Source organism: Dermacentor andersoni, chromosome 9 (assembly GCF_023375885.2).
Source record: "Dermacentor andersoni chromosome 9, qqDerAnde1_hic_scaffold, whole genome shotgun sequence".
In the NCBI taxonomy this organism is placed as follows: Eukaryota; Metazoa; Arthropoda; class Arachnida; order Ixodida; family Ixodidae; genus Dermacentor; species Dermacentor andersoni.
This window is the reverse complement of record NC_092822.1, coordinates 113,269,674-113,291,135: the sequence shown is the minus strand read 5'-3', so window position 1 is coordinate 113,291,135 and position 21,462 is coordinate 113,269,674. Positions and strand designations below refer to the sequence as shown.

Genomic DNA, 21,462 nt, shown 5'->3' with positions numbered 1-21,462 from the left:
AAGCTTTTGCTTCATACGAAAAACGCTAGCTAAGTGATAGTAGTTAGAGCGGATAAACTTAGCGGAACTGTTTTGAACTTATTCTAAAGGCTGCATTAGCAAGCTATAGTGTACGGGTCCCATGTGGGTGAAGCGTACACGAGTTTAGATCCCACGAGAGTATTATATAGTAGAATTTTCTATGGAACGGGAGCGAGACGGCAATTCCGGCGAAGAAAACCAAGGCTGCGGTTTGCATTGTTAACTCCCAAACAAGAACGATTCTTTGGCAAGCTCCAACGCTCGAGGCCTGGGAGCGTACGATCAAGATTGATGATCCAAAATTTCAAGTCATGCTGGCAGAGTGGGCTGACCGCGTCGCGGCCACATGGCATCCACGCTAGCACCTCTGCCAAGGTCTCAATAACTAATACGCCTGTAATAAAATTTACTCTCTCTCTCTCTCTCTCTCTCTCTCTGTTAATAACATGGTGGACATACTTTCGCCACGACAGGTTAATAGCTATATGGACGCCTAGACACTTATAGCTGTCGATGAAAGGATGGCGGCAACCGTTAAAATCATAGCCCTGACATGTGGACTGGTCAATTTTTTTTAGACGAATGCATTGTTTTGAATTTGTTAATGTTTACTTTCGTAAGCTACGTGTCACACAAACGCAAATTTATTAGGGGCACATTGAAGGACGGAGATGTCAGACTCATCCGAAATTACCCGGTACAGAACACAGTCGTCAAGGGCCTTATATTAGAAGTAATATAAGTAACATAACTATTGTCTGACTGCCTAAACTAGAGTTCAGATCTCTGGACTTCGGCACACATCCTCACGAAACGTGGTAGAATGTCGCCCTGCCTCAGCGGGTACATTTAGCCGAGTAAAGCGCTGGACGTATCGCGTGTAATTTTGAGAGATGCGGATTACGTCAGTCGGTATCGTTCTTAGGTCGGTCGCCTCTTCTGTGCTAAGGGGCTTGTGAAGCGTTCCATACTTTGGCGCGTGAAACGCTGGTGAGCCAGAATTCCTCTTGCTAGAATTGGAACGGGCGACCAGCGGGGGTCAGAGAGCACCGCTCGGTTACCAAAACTCGCGAGCGAACGCCCATGGATATCCCCAGGGAAATGCAGCCCACATGTAGGGAAAGGCATCTCGCTTTTAAAACTGTGAGGTGGTAGTGTTTTGAATTCGCAAAAGGCCGTGAAGACTATCATGACAATGTGCGTTCGGGGAGGCCGCGTGCGTCGCTCACCGAAGACAGGGGCATCTCAAATTTAGTGCTGCGATGAAACAAATGTCTGAACCGGTGTGAGGACTATGTATAAAAATAGTGTAAGGTACGTAGAATAGTACGTATATTTGTAATTTCCTGTGTGTATCTTATTTTGGCTAATAACAAATGGGGGCAAAGACTTTCTGATTTGTCCTTGTATATATATATATATATATATATATATATATATATATAAGAAGAACCCGCCTAGCAACTGATTTGTGTTGTGGCAGTGCTATGTCACGTATAGTGAGGACTCCTTGAGACGCGTGCATACGAGGCTCGGCGAAGGTGTGGTTAAGTGCACGAGGCAGCGGCGCAAGCCAAGTCGCAGGATGTTCAAACGTCTTATGCTAACAATTAGGTAAAGTGCACGTGCATGTCGCCATGCTAATAATTTCAAGCTACGACGCAAAGGGTAATGTAATTCTAGTTGTTTACAGCTTCGCTGTCCAACCACTTTCACAGCGTACATTGTAGACCAATTTTTTTCCCTGAATATTCAAGCAATTCTTTTAATTCGGATAAACCACGCGACAGCGCCCCGAAGAAGGAGGTGATTAGGAGTGGTGATGATACGAATAACTATGATGGCACGCACAAAACAGTAATCCTGGTATGAATGAGCCTTCAACGAAAGTCAAACAAGTAAAGTCATCGTGCGTTTTCAGCTCGGCAAAAGGTTTCAGACACAAAGTGTTATTTGTTTGTTTGTAGGGAAAACAAGAGGAAGGGTGGAGATGGAAATTCAAGATGATGAGCAAAAAGAGAACAAGGTAAAAGCAGGGAACAGGGTAATTTGTTCTCGTTGTGCTCGTCTTCGCAAACCACATCTTTTATGCGTTGCATATTGCAATCACTCAGTTCAGCCCTTGGGCGCGGCTGGGCAGCCACCATTGACCTTTAGCGCAACCACGTGACGTGACGTCACGACAGCCGGAGGAAAAGCTGGGCCCCAACTCGCGCGGTCACGCGCGGCCGCAGCCACCACCTGACTCCCGCTCCTCCCGCTAGGGGCGCTGCGCCGGCGCGTGACGTCACGGAGGAAAAGCTGGGCCCCAACTCGCGCGGTCGCGCGCGGCCGCAGGCACCACCTGACTCCCGCTCCTCCCAACTCCCAAATATGCAACGCATTCTTGGCTTAACCAAGCTAAGCCTGGCCATTTTTCTCAAGATTGGGTGTGGCTTCTCCTCAGGGTCTCTTCAAGAAAATAAAGTTTCTGGTGTGACAGAAAACTCGATGTCTTTCCTATTAATTGCGTGCCTCTAGCCTATAATTTATGCTAGAAAACAAAATTTAAAATTGGGCTATCTTTTACTTAAGATAAAGCGTGCCTTTTGAGAAAAATACTGGTAGTTTTGCCGAAATGGCGCAGCACTGAACGGGATAAACATGTTTAAGTGTTGCTCTTAAAGGTGTTCAGACACCAAAATCGAGGGTGACATTTTTTTTACTCTAGGGTAATACACAGCATCAAGCGTGCCGTGATAATGGACGGCATATGCACGATAGTGTCCTCAGTAATGAAGTATCGCGTAATTTCGGCCACACAGTTCCTCCCTTCAATATTTCCGCCAGCAGGGGTGAATAACCCTTGAAAGGCGTAAACGTTGAGTACCTGGAGTTACAGAGGTAACGTAAACCACCAAAGCGTTGACGACAGCAAATCGTGCGTCGTCGGCTCAATTTCGCATGTGCGTCCCTCGTTCGTCGACGCAGGAGCCAGGTGGAAGATGCGCACTTGCGTATGCCAATCGTGTTCCGGCAAACGCACTTGCAGCCGCTAAGAAAATGCGTCACCACCAGCGCCTTCAACGTCAAACAAGGGAGCCATGTTTCAGTTAGAGACTTCCAAATTAGAGCCCGCAGACAGCGAGCGCTCTCTTGGAGGTAACCTGCGGCCAGTGAAATGACGGGGGAGCAGAGATGCCATTTGTTGGGCGTGTTGGTAAACTGAAAGCATATTTAACGCCAGCAAACAAGGACGGAAGGGAGCGCATTGTTGTGTCGTCTCCCTTCCGTCCTTGTTTGCTAGAGCAGAGATGGCTGGTGGTTTCAGGTGCGCCATCTTCTAGCGCACCCGGAGTTCGAGGTTGCGAAATCTCGATTTCTGAGATGCCTTGAAGCGACAGGCAGCGCGAAGCGTTAGCTACCCGCTGCCGGCGCTCTTCATTTCGCCAGCGTTGTGACATTGAGCGTACGCGGTCATCGAGTCACGTGTGTGTCATATTCGCCTGTTCGCGCGTAACACCGTGCTTGTTATTTTAATTAGTAAGGGAGTGTTTACTGTAACTTCTACGGCCGATAAAACTATGCACCTTCGTGCAGTTGTTTCATACTGTGCTTCGCCTTTTGAGGCGAACCTGCGACTTTCCTACTTGTACATTGCAAGAGGTATGCGTATGAGCTGCCTCAAGGCGAAGACCTTGTCGAAACATATGCAGTGATTAGTTTGTGACAAAAATTACTTTCCTCGTTTGCCATTCCCCTTTATCTGAGTGTGGAGCATCAGGCCAGAGATGCGCTCCTCCGACCAACTTCTTCGCTTTTCCTTTCATTAAACCTTCTCTCCCTCTGCACCTAGAAACGAAATGAAAAATTCATGCCTCAATAAACGACTTTAAACAAACGACTTGGTGCGTTATCAAAGGATGCATCCACCCTATATTTTATTCAAGCCATAAAATATAATGTTTGTAGATCGGTAGCCAAGACGTGAACGTGGCCAGTACGTATTATTAGATATACAGTACTTACTCGATCCGGTTTACCGCTTTGCTACTGATGGCGGTAATTTCGCTGGAAGAACATTGTAAGTGAATGCCACGACGAGAAACTATGTCCTACATGCACGAATTGTTCGTAGTTACATGAGAAATCAAGGAACTTCCTCGGTGGCGGATCCAGGGCAGTGTTCTGCCTTCTGCGGCTGGCACGAGCCTTGTGCGCACGCCACTATAGACGCGCTAGCGTTCTCGCTGAGCTGCTGTGCAAGTGTCGCCCTTGGTTGGAGCGGGCAGTGCACATCAAGCTAACGTTGTCGAATACATTACCGGGGGCTAAGCAACCCTGATGGTCTTCCCGTCGCCCGCATCTCGTGGACCGTCATGATCCGACGACTGAAACGCCACTGGCGACCCTCTTCAACATGTTAGCGTCGCGAGATGCTTGGCAGCTGCCAGGACGATGTTTCCTCCGCAGGAGCAGCCTTGTGCGCTGCGTCGTGCAAACATGTCGCACCCGCGTGCAGTTATAACTCCGCCCAAAGAATCCAAGCGCTACGCTAAACCTTGCTATCGCCATCAGAGCGCCCAAACTGCCAAATCTGTGTCTGGTTGTACGTGTTCATACAAGCACATTTTACGAGCCCACTGGGCCCCCGTTGTGTCCCGTGTTTTTCACGTTATGTTTGTGCTGTTTCAAAAAAAAAAGGCCCTACCAAGCTGCCTAAGTCGTAACCCTCCTTTAAAAACTGTTTCCGATACATTTTCATGGCGGTCAATGCCATTCTCACACCATTTCTTCGCCGTCTCGTATGCAGAATGCAAAGTCAACTGTCACAAGAAATGCGAGAAACACATGGCCAACCTGTGCGGGGTCAACCAAAAGCTCCTCTCCGAGGTGCTCGCCACGGTCAAGAAAGGTGAGTTTCTTTTTTTTTTTCTCTGATCGCTTACGATCAAACCACGTGCCTCGTTCTCTCAGCTCAAGCTAGCTTATTAAGCTAAGGGCACGCTAAATATAGCACCTATTTAAAACGATCGGTCACTCATTATTTGCAGCACCAAGCAGACGAACGCAGAGGAAAGCAAACGCACAACGCGTTCGATCATCACGTGTCTGGTCATTTTCTTAACAGAAAACGCTGACATTGAACTTGACTGTCGGCACTCGTAGTTGTGCCTCTGCTGTTCTATTTTTGTCTCAGAGCACTGTTATGCTCATGTGACATTCATTAAAGCCCAGCAGGATTTCTGACCTACCACCGTCTCTGTTCAAGCGCATTGATATGCCGAAGTTTAGAGGTTGTTTTGCTTTTAATGCGATAGCAAGTAAACGGCCGCTCCAGGCGCATTGGCGCCGTCGGCGCCGCCGTCGTGCTGTCACATTCACTCCACGGCCCGCGCGGGCAGGGTTAGAAGGTTTTCAGAGGCGCAAAAGACACGTGGTGCGTTTGGCTCTAAAATGAATGGCAGCCTTCTGGGGACGTATGCTGGAACGATCACTTTCGGCGGTACTATCGCCTCGGCCATCAGGCGCACGCTGATTGGCTGGTTAAGCATAACCGCAGGAGCTGGTTGGCTTGTTGAGCACTACGTCACGCGAAGGCGACAATATCGTCGAAAGTGATCTTCCGAGAATACGTCCCGCTGCCGGCAAGAGCGCTGTGCGCGCCAACAATACACTCCGTTCCGTACATAAGCACATAAGCAAGCAGTGCTGCGGATGCTAGAGAGACTTCTTGCAGTGGCTTCGTTCGCACTTGGATATAGTTCGATTATTTTTTACAGCAATTGCGCACAACTGTTTTTAATATAGGCTCAATATTGGAAGAAATAAGATGTAATCCTTAGAAACAAACATACTGTGGTATGCGGCTGCTAATATGTCGTTTAAGATCACTTTTATTTTTGTTGTTCTTTCCGTTTTTTTTTTCTCTGCAACCCGTCGCGAGGAGCCTCACGTGCATGCTCGCTCGAACGAACGCTGTTCGCGCGCAGCGAAGCATAGATGGAACGAGCTGGACAATGTTTTTTGACCGAACATCTTGCGCAGCTTCGGCAGCGTTGGCTGCTATGTGAGGTACAGTGTAGCCGTTTCCAACAAAACGGGCAGTCTGGCACTGTATCGCCTCAAGAGTACTTACAAGATTATGTACGTGGGAGTCACACGTGTGGGTGCGTCGAAGTACCGCGCGTAACTTTATTTCGAAGTGCGCGGGCGCGTACGTAATGTTATTCTTTCATATGTGACGCACTAATTTTGGACCGCGGAAGCGAACAGCTAGAGAAGTACGTCTGGCCTTCGTAGCGTTGCCTGCCATGTATGAAACAGGGTATAGAGTTTATCTTTTGAAGCTGCGTGCATGCCACATCTTGCTATGCGCGGTGGCTTGAACGGACTGTAAGTTTGAAGCTACAATTGCCAACGCTTTTCCGCCGAATGCATCTCGTTCACCGTCGATGTGCGTAGCTTCCGAGGCCAGTGGAGGCACCCTTCATCAGACCAGTGTGGCGAGACGCCTGGTGGCTGCTAGGGTGCTGTTACTGCTCAACTGAGAAACGGCAGCTAACTCGGCTGCTGCGTGACGCCGACGTATCGCGCGGTCTGTGGTCAGGACACTGGCTAACGATGTTGATCGCATCGACAAACATTGCTATGTTTGTCTCGGTCAATTCGGGAGCTTGTTTCGGTCAGTTCGCCTAATTCGGGTCCACCTGTGTTTAACATAAGCGCTGTGCGTGATGCGTCGATTTGGAGTGGATCTTGTCAATTATCTTTTTTTTTTAGTCTTACGTCAGCTTTATGTCGCAGAGGCGAGAAACATTTTTGACATCAGCCCAGAGAACAAGTATCGCTGGTGAATTCATATGACGTTTGAAGCTACAAGAGCGGGCACTGACCGTCTGCAGAAACGTGTCCGCTCAGAACCCGAGAAAGTTGCGCGTTGTCAATAACGACGTCCTTTCACACGGAAAGTGTGTAGGTATACGGTACCCCAGGGGAACAGCTGTTTCAGTCAAGTGTGGTATACCTAACTCTAGATTTTGCATACCGGGAAACACGCCTAAGGAAACATCTGCCATAAGCTTTCTCCTGAAGCACGACGAAGCAGATATTTGCTTTCGGGAAATCGAGCCCACGTTCTAACAAAATGCGTGAGATCTCACTTCCTCCAAGAAGTAAACAAAAACAACACTTGTGATGTTCTCCCTCGATATATTTTTAAAGATTGCGCTCGCTTACTCGTCTTTTCTTCAAGCAAAGCAAAAAGTGCATTCGTTGAAACCCTTGTGGCACAATTAGAACAAACACAAAGTGAATTGCACTGGACACCACAGGTGCCAAGGACGTAGCGCCACTTAGAGCCTATGTTTCCCGCTCCTCTATACTCTTACTTATTTAATTGCTCTACAATGGCTTCAACGTACATCACCCACTCTGTCCAAGAGCTTGCCCGAATTTGTACAAGATTTTGTCTGTGGGTGCTGGGGAGGTCATGCGTGCTGTCCCTGAACACGTCGCCATCTCGCAGAAATGGCGACCTCTCCGCCTGGGGCGGGGACACCCGGAGGAGGAGGAGGCAAGACCCGTGCGGCTGTTTCCGGAGCTCCGGAAGAGGCTGCGACGACGCCTGCATTGCCCGCCTCGCCGCGCCGGTCATCGACGATCGCGGACATTTCCGAGGTCAGACAGCAGCTGCAGTACAAGGACCAGGAGCACGAGCGCAAGGAAGTTGACAGGAGAGGCGAGGAAGCGGAAGCAAGGTCGCGGCCGCCACTTCCGGACAGCCGGTCGGCGCCGCAGACGCCGACGCAGGAAGAGCGCGTCAAGTTCCGCAAGTACAACCTGACCGATTTCAACCTACTCAAAGTCCTCGGCAAGGGCAGCTTTGGCAAGGTGAGCTCACTGCTTACACGTTTGCCTTCGCATGTAATACAGGGCTAGCATAAATGGTTCACTCGTTTTGAGAAGGCTATACTTTAAAAAGTATTGCACGTACACGCATGAAAGATATACGAAAAGAACCACAAACTCACCAAGTTTGTGCACGCTCTACAAATGTTCAACATGTGCCTTTTTGGGGACACAACACACGTCCACACGATAATCGAGCTCATTCCATACATTTTGTAGCATAGTCCTGTCAACTGTCAGCACTGCAGCACTGATGCATTCTTTGAGCTCGACTAAGGATTGCGTATACAAGGTCTTAACGTACCCCAAATACCTTAACGTTCGTAGCAAAAAACAACGTACAGACAAATACGCAGAACGAGGTCCGAGAGCACTAGACTGTAGAGGGGCCTCCTGTCCAAGGTTACAGGCAAGTGCAGTGGCTAACGCAAAACATCACCGTGTTCCGGTGTTAGCTGTTGTAGCTCACTTCCCCACTCTTTTTAGTGCACTATACTAGACCGCAGTGTTAGCCATACCTCTTAACGCCCTTTGCTTTTCGCTAGGCTGCGCCAAAACCGTGCACTCTGCTGTTCGCACTTCGAAGCGGCAGTGACTGACACACAAATTCCAAGGAGGCTTCGCGAAATGTTTGTAAAGAAGAGAAGCTGGTCGTTGTGCCCCTTAATTACTGAATTTCTGATAAGCAAATTGCCCCTTGAAGTTATATCTCAGCACCAGCAGTTTATCCTTCAGTTGGCAGTGTTGCACATATTACATAAAGGAGCAACCTATGATTGAGAAAATAAGACAAACCAGCAGGTTTACGACACAAAGGTGCCAGCGCTTCTGTGTCAATGCTATAGCAGAGAGGAATCGCTGCCAACTGCAATGACTGGCTGATTCCACGTTCCTCAATTCATCGTTAAATCAGTGCGGAGGTGGAGTAGTTTAAACGAAGCCAGTCGTAAGAAACGAACGGCGAGAAAGAAATGAGAAAAAGAAAACGTTATCCGGATCTTACATACAGCGGGAACCAATGTTATGCGAAGCATTTTGCACGTTCCTGACTACCTAGCATTGTTTAGTTCCTGCACTGCAGGATCAGATGCTGCATCATGGCCATGTGTGCCGAGCAGTTGTGCGCGTGACGTGAGCGTGTCTGTAACGACAACGTTGCAGCAACGAAGATGGCGACAGCGATGACCCGGCGAATGCATTGTTTCACTATGGCTGTCAAGCGTTAAGATTTTCTCCGTTGCGACCTGGGCCGATCCCGAAGGTGGTGCAGCGCCGCTGAGCTCTTCAAAGCGTTAGCTGCCGCGAGGGAAGGATGGCGAAATCGGCGGGCCCTTGCGCGAGGGGAGCAAATTGTTGCTATGCGACTTGACGCACGCGCCAGCGGTCAGCGATGTGACAGCTTTATTCTGTCGGGCCATACTTGCGCCTATGGCCTGATGGATGGATTATTTCGATGGGAAATTCTTGTGCGAATCCTACCACCAGCGATGTAGTTGTCTTTATTCATGAGTCGTCAAATGAAGCTAGGCAGAAACTGCACCTACCCCCGCAAAGTACGTCGTAACAGGCGAAGGTTGCCTCGCATTAGAAGCCGTTGCTCGCTATAGCCGCCGGGGAGGGTCGCCTCCTCAAGCGAAGACGACTCGGACTACAGTGGGTAGTGAATAAATAACGTTTTCTTCCTCTAGGAGGGAGATTAACCGCTCACATTTGCAGGAAGCATGTTCGTTCCAACCGATACCGCACGAAATAGGGTACGACAATATTGCACCTGCCTGTAATCTAAAGGAGCACTAAAGTCGAAACAAATGTTTTTTCTTGCGAAAACAAATGTTTAAACATCGGTTCTACAGAAAACTAAAATACCGCTTCTTCCAGTCGATAACTTTCATAGCTGGACATTACTTGAATAAGAAATTGCCTTGCTGCAGTTGAACTAAATCATTCTTGTGACGCAAGTTTAGATTTAGCGCGACAGCGTCAAGGGCCTCTATGTCGCAGGAAACCCAGCATCGGCGTCCCGCGTCCAGCGTCGACCGTCCTGTGAGCGAAAAATTATTCCGAACAACGCATACCCAACCAAGCAAGCCCTCTGTGTAGCGCAGAGACGTTACTGAAATAACGGAATTTCTCAAAGTAAAATGCGTCAGAAAAATCATCAAGTACGACTTACACTAAATCTACAGATATGATAGCGTCGGATTGTAATTTGTATATACGAGAAAACCTAACTGTGTTGCGCGAAAACATAAACACAAGTCCCTTTTTTAGCGTTTCTACCAGTCCTAGAGCGGCGCGCCCGGTTCCTTGCAACACTATGCAGATGGAACTTTCCTCCGCGCATCTGCGGCCCACACAAGAGGCCATGCTTCTGACAGAAAGCGCGCCTTTGTGCATAGCGTTCGCCGCCAGCGTTTCCCGGTAAACATTACGGTTGCATAAGCTGCAGTTGCCGGGAAGCGTGAGAACTAGTCAGGGATCTTTGAATACTATCGCGTTCCATTCTTAAACTCAAAGCTTGAGCGTTCTCCAAATTTTTCATGATTGCCTGAGAAAACACATTCTGGGATTGGACTCGGGCAATAATAAACTCCTGTCCATTTATCATCTTCACATTCGACCGTAAACGCGCTCTCAAAATGAATAATGCGGTCGGCCTCATCTCAAGTGATGAAAGCGCCGGCTATTGATCCCCGTATACCCCTCACCACTTTCAATAAACGGAAACCAGAAAAGTGCCATTAACGGCTTTCCCATAAAGGGCATGGATTACGTCGCCTCCAAGACCTGCTTTTTTGGGGGGGCCTTTCACGGTGTATGTGACTGTCACGGCTGACGACCCACAGCGTTCAGAGTCGCTTCGCACCACGCCATCGCTCTCGATCATTGTTCCAGCGTTTATCTGAACACTGATGTCATCTTTGAAAATAGCACTCTGTGGTGCGGGATTTTCCACGCTGCCTTGTTTGTGTCTCCAGCTGCTATCTTTCTTTCGCACCACGAAAAGCAAAGTCGTTGACAGCTGCTATAAAGAGCACCCCCCGACTTCGCCCGGAGTTCGCCAGTCAGCGCGAACAAATTGGAGGAAGCCTGAAAGAGGGAAGCTTGTTTCCCCGACTGAAATATTAGAGTCGATTCGCCTGTCGAGAAGTCGGATTACTCGTTTGCCGCTCTTCGCGCGTCGGATGCGTGCAGCCATGGCACCGCCGCCGCGTATCGAGCAACATCGCGGCTGTCCTCGGCCGGGGCCGCGACGGCCCTCGATCATGCGCCGTCAATTTTCTCGGGCGAGGAATGTCACCGTGAATGTAACTCCGGTGCCGCGTGGCGAGCGGCCGAGGCCTCGTTTTGTCCCCAAGAGTAAGACAAATGAACCGGGCGTGGCAGCATCTGGCGGCTGGCTTGTCCACCATACGCCGCGAGAACGCATCAATCTTCGAAGGAAAACAGACGCGGAGAGACCGCTGGCCCGGATGAGCGCGCCATCAAGAACTCTTCGGGTCTTATGAGCGCGCCAGAGGACGCCCTTGTCGAGCCGAACCTCGTGTTACTTTTTTGTTTATGGGTTCATTACATGAAGTGTCAAAATGCCGACATCAAGTGCGGTAGTATAACGTAGAACTATTCCTAACATATTTATTCCGATCCCCTGACGTCAAATTTAGGTAACAACAGATGCAAGTATCATGCTGTAGATGACTCACAGCGTTGTTCGAACAGCCCACTGAAACGCCCTCCTTGTTTGTAGGAGGTCATATTTGTTTGCTCTCAAAGGAAAGAACATTGCCTACCTTGACAGTTCTCTTTTTTATTCAAGTGGCTGACTATAGACACGATGAGCGTACAGAAGTGGATAAGGTTTAGGTGGGGCAAGGATGGCACAGTGACAAATACATAACCGGGTGACGAGAGTGGGTCCGGCGTCTGCGATTGGTCCGCTTCCCTTTGCTTAGCTTTCGGCGGCAAGTCGAAAATCGCGGTGGCATGGAACGGAGGGTTTAAAATGCCGCTAAAGCAAGTCTTTAGTTAAGAAGAGTTGGCAGAGCGATGTCGTATACGTGCCGAAAAGATTCGACAATGTTATGCTGCAACACAAAATTTTTATTGTACACAAATAAGTGCTGCCAGGTAGTAGTGACGGTAAAGAATACAGAAGCAACACTGTGAATGACGAAACGAAGTTTTATTGAGCGAACCTGCGCCCACAATTACACTAACACGCCGACAATTGCGAGAATCCAGAGCCAAAGTGGTCGGCGGGCAGTCATTTTTTATTCCTTTTGGAGCGGGGCAGCCGCCAGCTGTTCTTGAATATACTCAGTTTTGTTCAGCATATTATTGCATCTCGTTGACTACACATCACTTTGACGTGATGTCTTTTCGTGGTTTCCTGACGTCACGTGACAGTCAGGTAAAGTGGGCGCAGTCGGAAAACTTTTGATCAGTAGCGTAGGGCTAATGATGAAAAAGGCGTTAGTGCGGGAAAGTACTCTTTTTGCCTAATCATGCATAATCAGCGTGTACACGTCATTTCAGATGTGGTGTTTTTGTAGCTTTAGTTATATCGCGTGACAGACAGAGGAAGAGGGCGGAGCCCGAATTATTTTGACCAATGGCGGGAGGCTAATTGTGCAAACGGAATAACAACAGAGTGGCATATGTTTACGCTGTAGCGCCTGTACTCTACAACGCCGCAATAAGTTTAGGTTTGGTTAAGTTAGAATCAGCTATGTTTCGTTTTAAGCAACCAGTGGCCTCCAGCAGACTCATGCTTTTTACAGCGAACCTGCATATGGCTAGGTTCTGGAATAAAAATTGCGTGCGTCTATCAAGCTGTGTAGAGCGAGAATTTCTCCCCATACGTGGGTCGATCCCGAAGATAGTACAATACCGGTCCGAACCGCGCTGGAGGGGAAGCAGGCTTTAAGAGGAAGCTTTAGTTCCGGCCCAACTCAGGCACGGCCTATTCAAATATATGTAAAACGCAACAACGCTTTTCTGAGATAACCCCTGGACCGATTTGAATGAAATTTGCTGCATTTGAGAAATAAAGTTAAACTCTAGTGACTGTTGAAAGCGGAATTTCGATTTAGGGCCTCAATTTAGTTAAAGATACTTTTCAAAAATTCGAAAGGTCGAAATATATAAAGCACGAAATATACAAATTAATAGCTCTACATCAAGAATAGATATCGCGGTTTTGTAAACGCGATCTATTAGAACATTCAAAGCGGACGAAATTGATATGTCAATTTATATCTTAGCTGAATCCGTTACGTTGCGTACAAGGGTTCTGCAAAAGCCGTATTTCCATAATATTAAATTCCTTTTAATTCATCTGTAACATTGAACTTTTGTCTGCTTTAGATGTACTACTACATGCGATTCACAGAATTGTGATATTATTTTTCATTGCTGAGTGCCAGAGTTGTAAACTTCATAGTTTCGTTTTGTGAAAATGTTCGATTTCGCCAATGTTTAATAAAATATTTACGACCTAAATCAGAAACTTGAAACCAGCAGTCTCTATATCTTAAGTTTTTCTTTCAAATGCAACAAACCTCGCCAAATTTGCTGCAGTGGTTGCTGAGAAAAACGAATTCTGCTTTTTGTTGCACGTATTTAAATAGGAGCACCCAAGCTAAAGCTTCCCCTTAAGCACCCCGCCAACTTTGCAAAAATAGGTTTAATATATTCGGTCCAAACACAACCCGTACGAGATATTAAGCTGATAACAGATACTACACTTTGACCCGCGCGGTCTATTTCTACGTTCGCACCACCATCTCTTCGTCAGCGTTCCAAACGCTTGTGCATCTCCTTTCCTTTACATCCGCTGACCCGTGGTGGCGGTCCCATAAGCGTGCTGCCCGCCAGGACCGCAAGGCGGGTGGAAAGGCGAACCACCCAAGTGACCCCGATGCCGCAAACTTGGAAGGTTTCACCGAACCAACGGCCAGGTCTCAGAGGGAGCTTGTGGGGAACCAATTTGGTCTGGCCTGTGTTGTGTGTGACCGCTTGTGGCTTTCGAGTGACCTCACAACGATTACTGCTCTGCGGCACGTCGACAAACGCACGATCACCTTTGCTACGGTGAAGCAGTGTGTGCCCTCGGAGTGCGGTGAGGTGTGTCTGTTCTACGTGCGGGGATTCGTTAGTAAAAGGTGTCGTGCCGCGTCTTGCAATAATGCAAGGGTATGGTTACCCCCCCCCCCCCCCCCCCGGTGTCCCATCATCTTCCGAGGCTCAACACCGTGGAGTGGGGAGTAGTCACGCCTCGCCTTCGATTTATGTGCATACAGCGTTTGACGCACGGCAATGATCAGTTCGCCATTAAGGGGCCTACGTACACAGCTTCCCTGCTCGTCCGCCGTCACAGGTTGGAATGGCACTGAAATATTTTTTTGAAATACTAACACGCGCTGCTCTTGTCACAGCGAATCTACAGAACTGCACGTGAGCTAGTACATAAAAGAGAGATGAAGGAAATTAAATTAACTTGTTAGGTCTAAAATTCCGAAACTACACTGTCGGTTATAAGGAACGCCGTAATTGGGGATGTCCGGATTAAGTATGGCCACCTGGCGTTTTTTAATGTGCAACCAGTGTGCGGCACATGAAATTTTTTACATTCCGCACTCGTCGAAATGCGGCCTCCGTGGTCGGATCATTGCCCTAGTGCTCACCAGCGCAACGGTGTAGCCACTCAGCTACCATAGCGGGTAGAAGAAGGGATGTTGGCATTTAACATCCCACGTGACAGCCCAAGCTGTTGCACATAGCGACGCACTAACCTGCGGTTCATCGTTAAGCTGCTCAAGCCTATGCCTGTGACATCCCAGGCCTCAACTAATCGACAATGAAATTCATCCATCAGACGTGAGCGTTTTACATGTAGCCAATATTCATGATACAATACCGGCCATAAATTTAAAGTGTCATATAAATAAGTTAACCTTGCGCTTCTCGCGTTGTGTAAACAGAAGACGGCGTAGATTGACAAAAAAAAACCAATGCAGAGGAAATAGCGATTGCCATTAGGAGGAATACTTAGCTCACCAATTGTTATCTAACCATGCGGGAACAGAGGCGTTTCCGGTATCCGCGGCTCGACATAGACTGCAGCTAACTATATGAAGTTCGTTGGATTTAAAGGAAGCAGTTAAAAAAGCTGTACCGACTGAGGGGAGTAGATTTTTTAATCAGCCTTCAGTTGCTTACAAAAAAGACGAAAGTTGCAAAATTGAAGAACGACTAGGCAGAAATTTCTACGATTCTATAAATCTGGGCGAAAAGAAACTATCAATATAAACACCGAGTAAACTGCAACAGTTACAGCAGATAACATTTATTTTGCACTGCTTTAAAATATACGATCGTTCGTGTGCAGTAATTTTGCAAGACCCTCGTAAACATTGTCACGTTACCAGATAGGCTGCAAATACGGATATTATATTGTCACGTAGAAGTGACAGTGAGTAATAGAGCTGTAAAACTGTGAATGATAAAACTAAATTTTTATTGGGCGAACTTGTGCCGACAAGAATTTGAATTAGATTATGCGGTTTTACGTGCCAAAACCACTTTCTTATTATGAGGCACGCCTAGTGCAGGACTCCGGGAATTTTGACCACATGGGGTTCTTCAACGTGCACCTAACACTTAAGCACACGGGTGTTTTCGCATTTGGCCCCCATCGAAATGCGGCCACCGAGGCCTGGATTCGAACCCGCGACCTCGTGCTCAGCAGCCCAACACCGTAGCCACTGAGCAACCACGGTGGGTGTGTCCACAAGAATAGGCTACAGTCAAAGAACGGGAACAGCGGCGGACACGGTCGGCGATCGTCGAAATCCGATCTGCCGGTCAAGCGCGGCGGCTTTTATACGCGAGTCATCGAAAGTTCCAGAGTAATCGATGGTGCCTGCGTGTCTTCAAGAACGTTCTCCACAATTCGCGTCGTACATGCAATCAGAATACACAAGCTTCGGTGACAAATAGAACCACCGATAACATTCGAGAAACTTCCGATACATGCTGGCGCGTCCCGCGCTGGCGATAACATTTGTGAGATGGTGCAAAGTGCTCACCCCAAAAAGATAAACAAGTCCACGTGTCAGTATTTGTTCGTTCCAGATTCTCTTACAAATGCAGCCTGAAACGGTCTCACCTTATCTTTCCGCAGAGTTGCCGCTCAATTTTCCTTAACAATTTTTGTTAACTTTTGTAAACCTGCACAAGAAGAAAACTTCTTGCAGTACGCAGAATACAGTTTTCTTTCTTAAGTGCAACAAATTTTCTTTAATTCGCTTCAGCAGTTGTCATAGCTCCTCTGCGTTTCACGCGTTTTTGAATAAGGAAGTTGGAGTTGGTCATGAGGTAACACATCTCTTCGTTTACCCTATAATATGAAATCAGATTTGTGTAGACTGGAATACATAACCTAGAAGTATTACTGTGAATAGAAGCTATCTTTATTACTTGGTATTTGAGCGATATTTGCACCTTTAAGTGGCGGCAGCTACTCCTTTTCTGAAAGAATGAATGTATGCTAAACGTAAAATAATAAGCCGGCAGAGAACAAACAAAAGGTTACAAAAAAGAAAAATTGAGACTTGAAGTCAGGTGACACGTTAATTACATTAAAAAACAGCTCACAACACAGATTACATGCAACACACTAAAATCTAAAGTCATCTCACATAAATTCACAAAAGACAACTCACAAACAGGACAAAAAACACAATAGGTTGTAGTCCGACCTGGAATTCTTCGTGTACCCGCAAGTGCGAAAATAAAAAGAATACTCACCAGAAGCGTATCCACTAAACAAACAGTTAACAAGCTGGTGCATATCGATAGGCTCGACGTTCGCTTCGTATTTATTTGGTACCGACATTATGATTCGCCCACCAAAATAATAAAAAACAATCCTAACACTCCAGAGGTCAGAAGAAAACTAGCACGCTTACAATTTATTTTTCAAATATGGAGACGTAAACTGCAACTAAACTGGTCGGCTTACATTGATTCCTATCAGCCATACGTACCAGGTATCACCTCGCTAACAAGATAACCCCAATATTTGCTCGAAAACTTCAAGGTATCTCTTCTTTCCAAGAGCGGTCAACGAATGGAACGGCCTACCTGCCGACATATTCAGGTCCGATAATATACCCATGTACATTGAAAAAAAGTAATGTTTCATTCACCGAAGTGTTGCCTTGGTAGGGCATGCATGCTTGAGTATATGCTATCTCGTATATCTAGTATATCTCGTACATCTCGTATATGCTATATTTTACAAATGTAGCTTATATGATAATATTTCGCTTCCTTCGTAATCTTTCCTTTTTTATCAATGTTTTTCACTGCATACATTCTATTTAATTTTGCTTACTAGAGCTATATATTATTCAACATTTACTTCTTATGTTTTTACATACTTTTCAGCTCTTCTGTTTGCCACTGTGGTCTACGAATTAAAAGGTTTTTCGCTCCTGCAAGGGCGACACCTTGGCCTGCAGTATATTGTAAATCAGATAAGATAAAATTAATCTAAATAACGGTGACTACGACACACTGAGTTCCAGCATTAGCTTCTTCGTTGAGGTCTGACAGATCTTACTCTGTGATGATGAAATGTTTGCTTATAAATAACAACTTCGTTGCCTGCATAAAAAACTGTGGAGTCAAAACTGGCAATTCTTAGAATCTTTTCCCGTACAATAACAGCTCGCGTACTTAGGCAGGAGGACGCGCAGTTCAAAAGCAAATTTTCACATCCATCTGTTTCTATTATTGCCCAACCTCCTTGAGCCGAGTTTACGAAGATAGCGCATTTAAAAAGAAATGTACTGTTATTCCATACTTATTCAGTGTTCATGTTTGGTGTCACTTCAATGCGTGCCTTGCCTACGAGCTTTTCCACTTGCAAAACGGTCGACCTTCGCTCGCAGCGGCTTTGCTAGTCAGCGAAGCTGCTGCAACGCACGGCATGGAGCACCAATGGTCCTGGTTCATGCTGCGTTTGTCACTCACCGTGTGTCGTAGAGTTTTCACCTTTAGGTTTCGTTTTCTCATCCAAAAGACATAAAAATAACGCTTTGTCAGCAGCGTGTTTCCCACTGACGCTACTGCTCCCTTTGTGTTTTCTTGCGTTTAAAGAGTGGTGCATTGTCTCGACACTCTTCTTCTTCCTCCTCTCACCAAACGACAGCCCTGCCCCTCCCCCCTCCCCCCCCCCCGCCCTATCAAAAAAGTTATACCTCTCGTACATTGTGCATATCTCACGCAACATTTAACCCGCTATGTTACGAGGCTATGTGCAAAGCTCATGCGTATTCTCGCAGAAGAAAGCCGCGTTTTCGCCGCCCAAGAGTTTCAGTGCTCCGCAACTTGCTCCTTTCCTGTGCGGCATTTTCTTTTTGCCCTGTCTACGACTTAGTCCACATTGCGTTGTTTGCTTTATTTATTTCTTCTTTGCGCACGCCCTTGCTGGGCGCATTCAGCTCTGTTAATGTCTAACCATGAAACGCTTAGCCGCATCCACATGTTCTTTCGTTTTTCTTTTTAACAAATTAAAAAAAAAGCGTGAAGTTGTTGCTGAGAAACACTGTCTCAGCAGTCCGTGGTTCTCGCTCTGAAATAGCGTTTATTAAATTCGGCTGAAACTTGCCAAGAGAAGAACGCAGCAGGCTTTTGTTACATACACACACATTGCGTCAGCGGAAAGTTTAGAGAGCTCAAATGCGCAGTTGTATTTTCACACGGCACCAGAGCAGCGGAACGGAAGAGGAAGAACAGTGCGAGTGATTGGTGATCAGCTGTCTCAGGCCGGCATATGCCATGGCTCTGGCGTTTGTTACTTTTCGCACTATAAATACACCTGCAGCATGTAAAACCCTTAAGAATGTTTTACTGAGTTAGCATTACGAGAGTCAAAGTGGAAAAAGGTATGTGTGTGCGTGTGTGCGTGTGTGCGTATGTGTTCGTATGTGCGTGTGTATGCGCGTGTGCGTGTGTCTGTGTGCATGTGCGCGTGTGTGTGTGCGTGTGTGCATGTGAGTGCGTGTGAGCGGGCGTTCGTGTGTGTGTGTGTGTGTGTGTGTGTGTGCGTGTGCGCGCGCGTGTGTGCGTGTGTTTCTGTGTATGTATGTGCGTGTGCGTGCGCGCGCGTGTGCGTGTGCGTGCGTATATGTGCGTGTGCGCGTGTGTATGTGCGTATGTGTATGTGTGTGCGTGTGCGTGCGTGCGTGTGCGTGTGTGTGCGCGTGTGTGTCTGTGTGCGTGTGTGTGTGTGTGTGCGTGTGTGTGTGTGTGTGCGCGTGCGTGCGTGCGTGCGTGTGTGTGTGTGTGTGCGTGTGCGTGTGCGTGTGCGTGCGTGTATGTGCGTGTGTGTGCGTGTGTGTGCGTGTGTGTGCGTGTATACAAGGTCTGTTAGAAAAGTATCCGACGTTTGGCCGAAGAAAGAAAACTCGCATAACTGAAGCGTTGGAAACCTAATCACCCTCAAAGTAGTCTCCTTGGGACTCCACACACTTCTCCCAGCGGTGCTGCCATTGTTGGAAGAATTCCGAAAAGGCCTCTTTCGGAATGGGGTTTAGCTCAGCTGTCGTTGCAGCCATAATGTCCTCTCTTGTCTGAAATCGCGCTCCTATCAATGGCCACTTGATTTTGAGAAACAGCCAGAACTCGCAGGGGGCCATATCAGGATAGTAAGGAGCCTGTTGAACTACAGGAGTCTGGTTTTTCGCCAAGAAAGTCTGAATCAAGTGCGAAGACTATGCAGGAGCATTGTCGTGATATATGCGCCAATTTCCTGTTGACCACAACTCCGTTCTCTTGCGCCGCACAGCATCACGTAGGCGGCGGAGGACATCCTTGTAGTACTCTTTAGTGACTGTTTCACCTTGTGGTGCGTACTCGTGGTGTACCGCACCACGAGAATCAAAGAAAGCAGTCAGCATTAGTGTGACGCTGCTGCGCACTTGGCGGGCCTTCTTTGGTCTTGGTGACGTGGACTGTGACGACTGGGATTTGGTTTCCGGGTCGTACTCGTACACCCAAGACTCGTCACCTGTGATTATGGTGTTCATGAAGTCGGGGTCACTGTTTGTTAAATCCAGCAAGTGCTGTGAGACTTCAACACGAAGTTGCTTTTGCTACACCGTGAGCAGCTTCGGCACGAATTTCGCCGCAACTCTCTTCATGGCCAAATCTTCGGTCATAATGGAATGTGCAGAAAAAGTGCTGATGTCCACCTCTTCCGCAATTTGTCGGAAAGTCACACGACGGTCCCGCATCACCACAGTGTTCACTTCGGCAATGACTTGGTCATTTCGGCATGTTCATGGCCGACCGGATCTTGGCTCGCTCTCCACCGATGTGCGGCCGTCTTTACACCGGTTGTACCACTACCTGTGTGCTGCTCATAGCATCGTCACCGAAAGCCGCCTGAATCTTCCGAATTTTTTACATTTGGCTGTCGCCCAGTTTCTGGCAAAATTTGATGCAGTAGCGCTCCTCCAGTCGCTCCGCCATTTTCCTTGCAATAAAAAACCGACGAGAGCATTGCGCACTACCTCACTAAAACGCTGTGTCCCAGCGACCGACGCTATCGGCAGGCGGTAAAAAATTCGCGCAAGCGCACGAAAGTTCAAGGTCGGATGATGCAAGCGCGCTTGTTTCATATCCATGAGGTGATCGCAAAAAAAATAAGGTCGGATACTTTTCTAACAGACCTCGTATATACCGGGTACTTCAGCGAACACTTTCGAAAAATTTTAAAGGTTGCCTGTGGGAGATAGCACAATTCTAGCTCATGAACTAGTCTACGCGAAGAGGCGGACATTAAAAAAATGAAATGCATATGCGACTAATTAACAAAAATCACTAATTAACGTCTGAACTAATTGCATTATGGGCTATACTGCAATTTACAAATTTTAGCCGTGCAGTTCGCAAGGCGGATCCACTTGGAACGAATTCTCAGGCTGACACCAGTTTCGGGATATTCCTTGCCGAACTTTGCGGAGAAATGCATTTGCGTTCCAATAACTTTATTAACTAAATGCACTCAAGCACAGAAGTAACCAAGAGAGAGAGAGAGATGCAAATGAGAGGAAGGCAGGGAGGTTAACCAGACTTAAAACGTCCGGTTTGCTACCCTGCACTAGGGGAAGGGAAAGGGGAAGAAAGGACGGAAAGAAGAGCGTGACAAAAATGAAAGCATGAGAAAAAAATATGAAAAGGGACGAAATGGGGTCATTATAGTCTTTCTAATAGGCCACTGTCACGTAGAAAAGTCAACAGAGCCTTGACCGACTTTTGCTGCGACGACAGTTCATGTCGGCATTCCAAAACTGACGGTTCTGAAAGTGGCCTGTCGTCAAGGCGTGCCAACGCGGTCGCTAGTGACAGCCGGTGCGCGCTGTATCGAGGACAGTGGCAAAGCACGTGTTCGATAGTCTCTTCGCCGCCGTAGTGTCTGCAAGCCGCGCTGTCGTCCATACCGACTCGGAAGGCGAAGGATCTTGTGTAGGCGACACC

General features: G+C 47.5%; 1 protein-coding gene across 3 annotated transcripts in view; it reads left to right on the top strand.

The window, feature by feature from the left end:
• Window positions 1-21,462, top strand: part of LOC126529608 (putative protein kinase C delta type homolog) — a 647,502-nt gene that overhangs the window by 540,388 nt on the left and 85,652 nt on the right. For all 3 annotated transcript variants that reach the window (XM_055069906.1, XM_050177127.2, XM_050177123.3), the window contains 2 exons: window positions 4,814-4,915; window positions 7,529-7,893. In XM_055069906.1, the coding sequence (XP_054925881.1) occupies window positions 4,814-4,915; window positions 7,529-7,893 (467 nt within the window). The remainder of the gene's footprint in view (window positions 1-4,813; window positions 4,916-7,528; window positions 7,894-21,462) is intronic.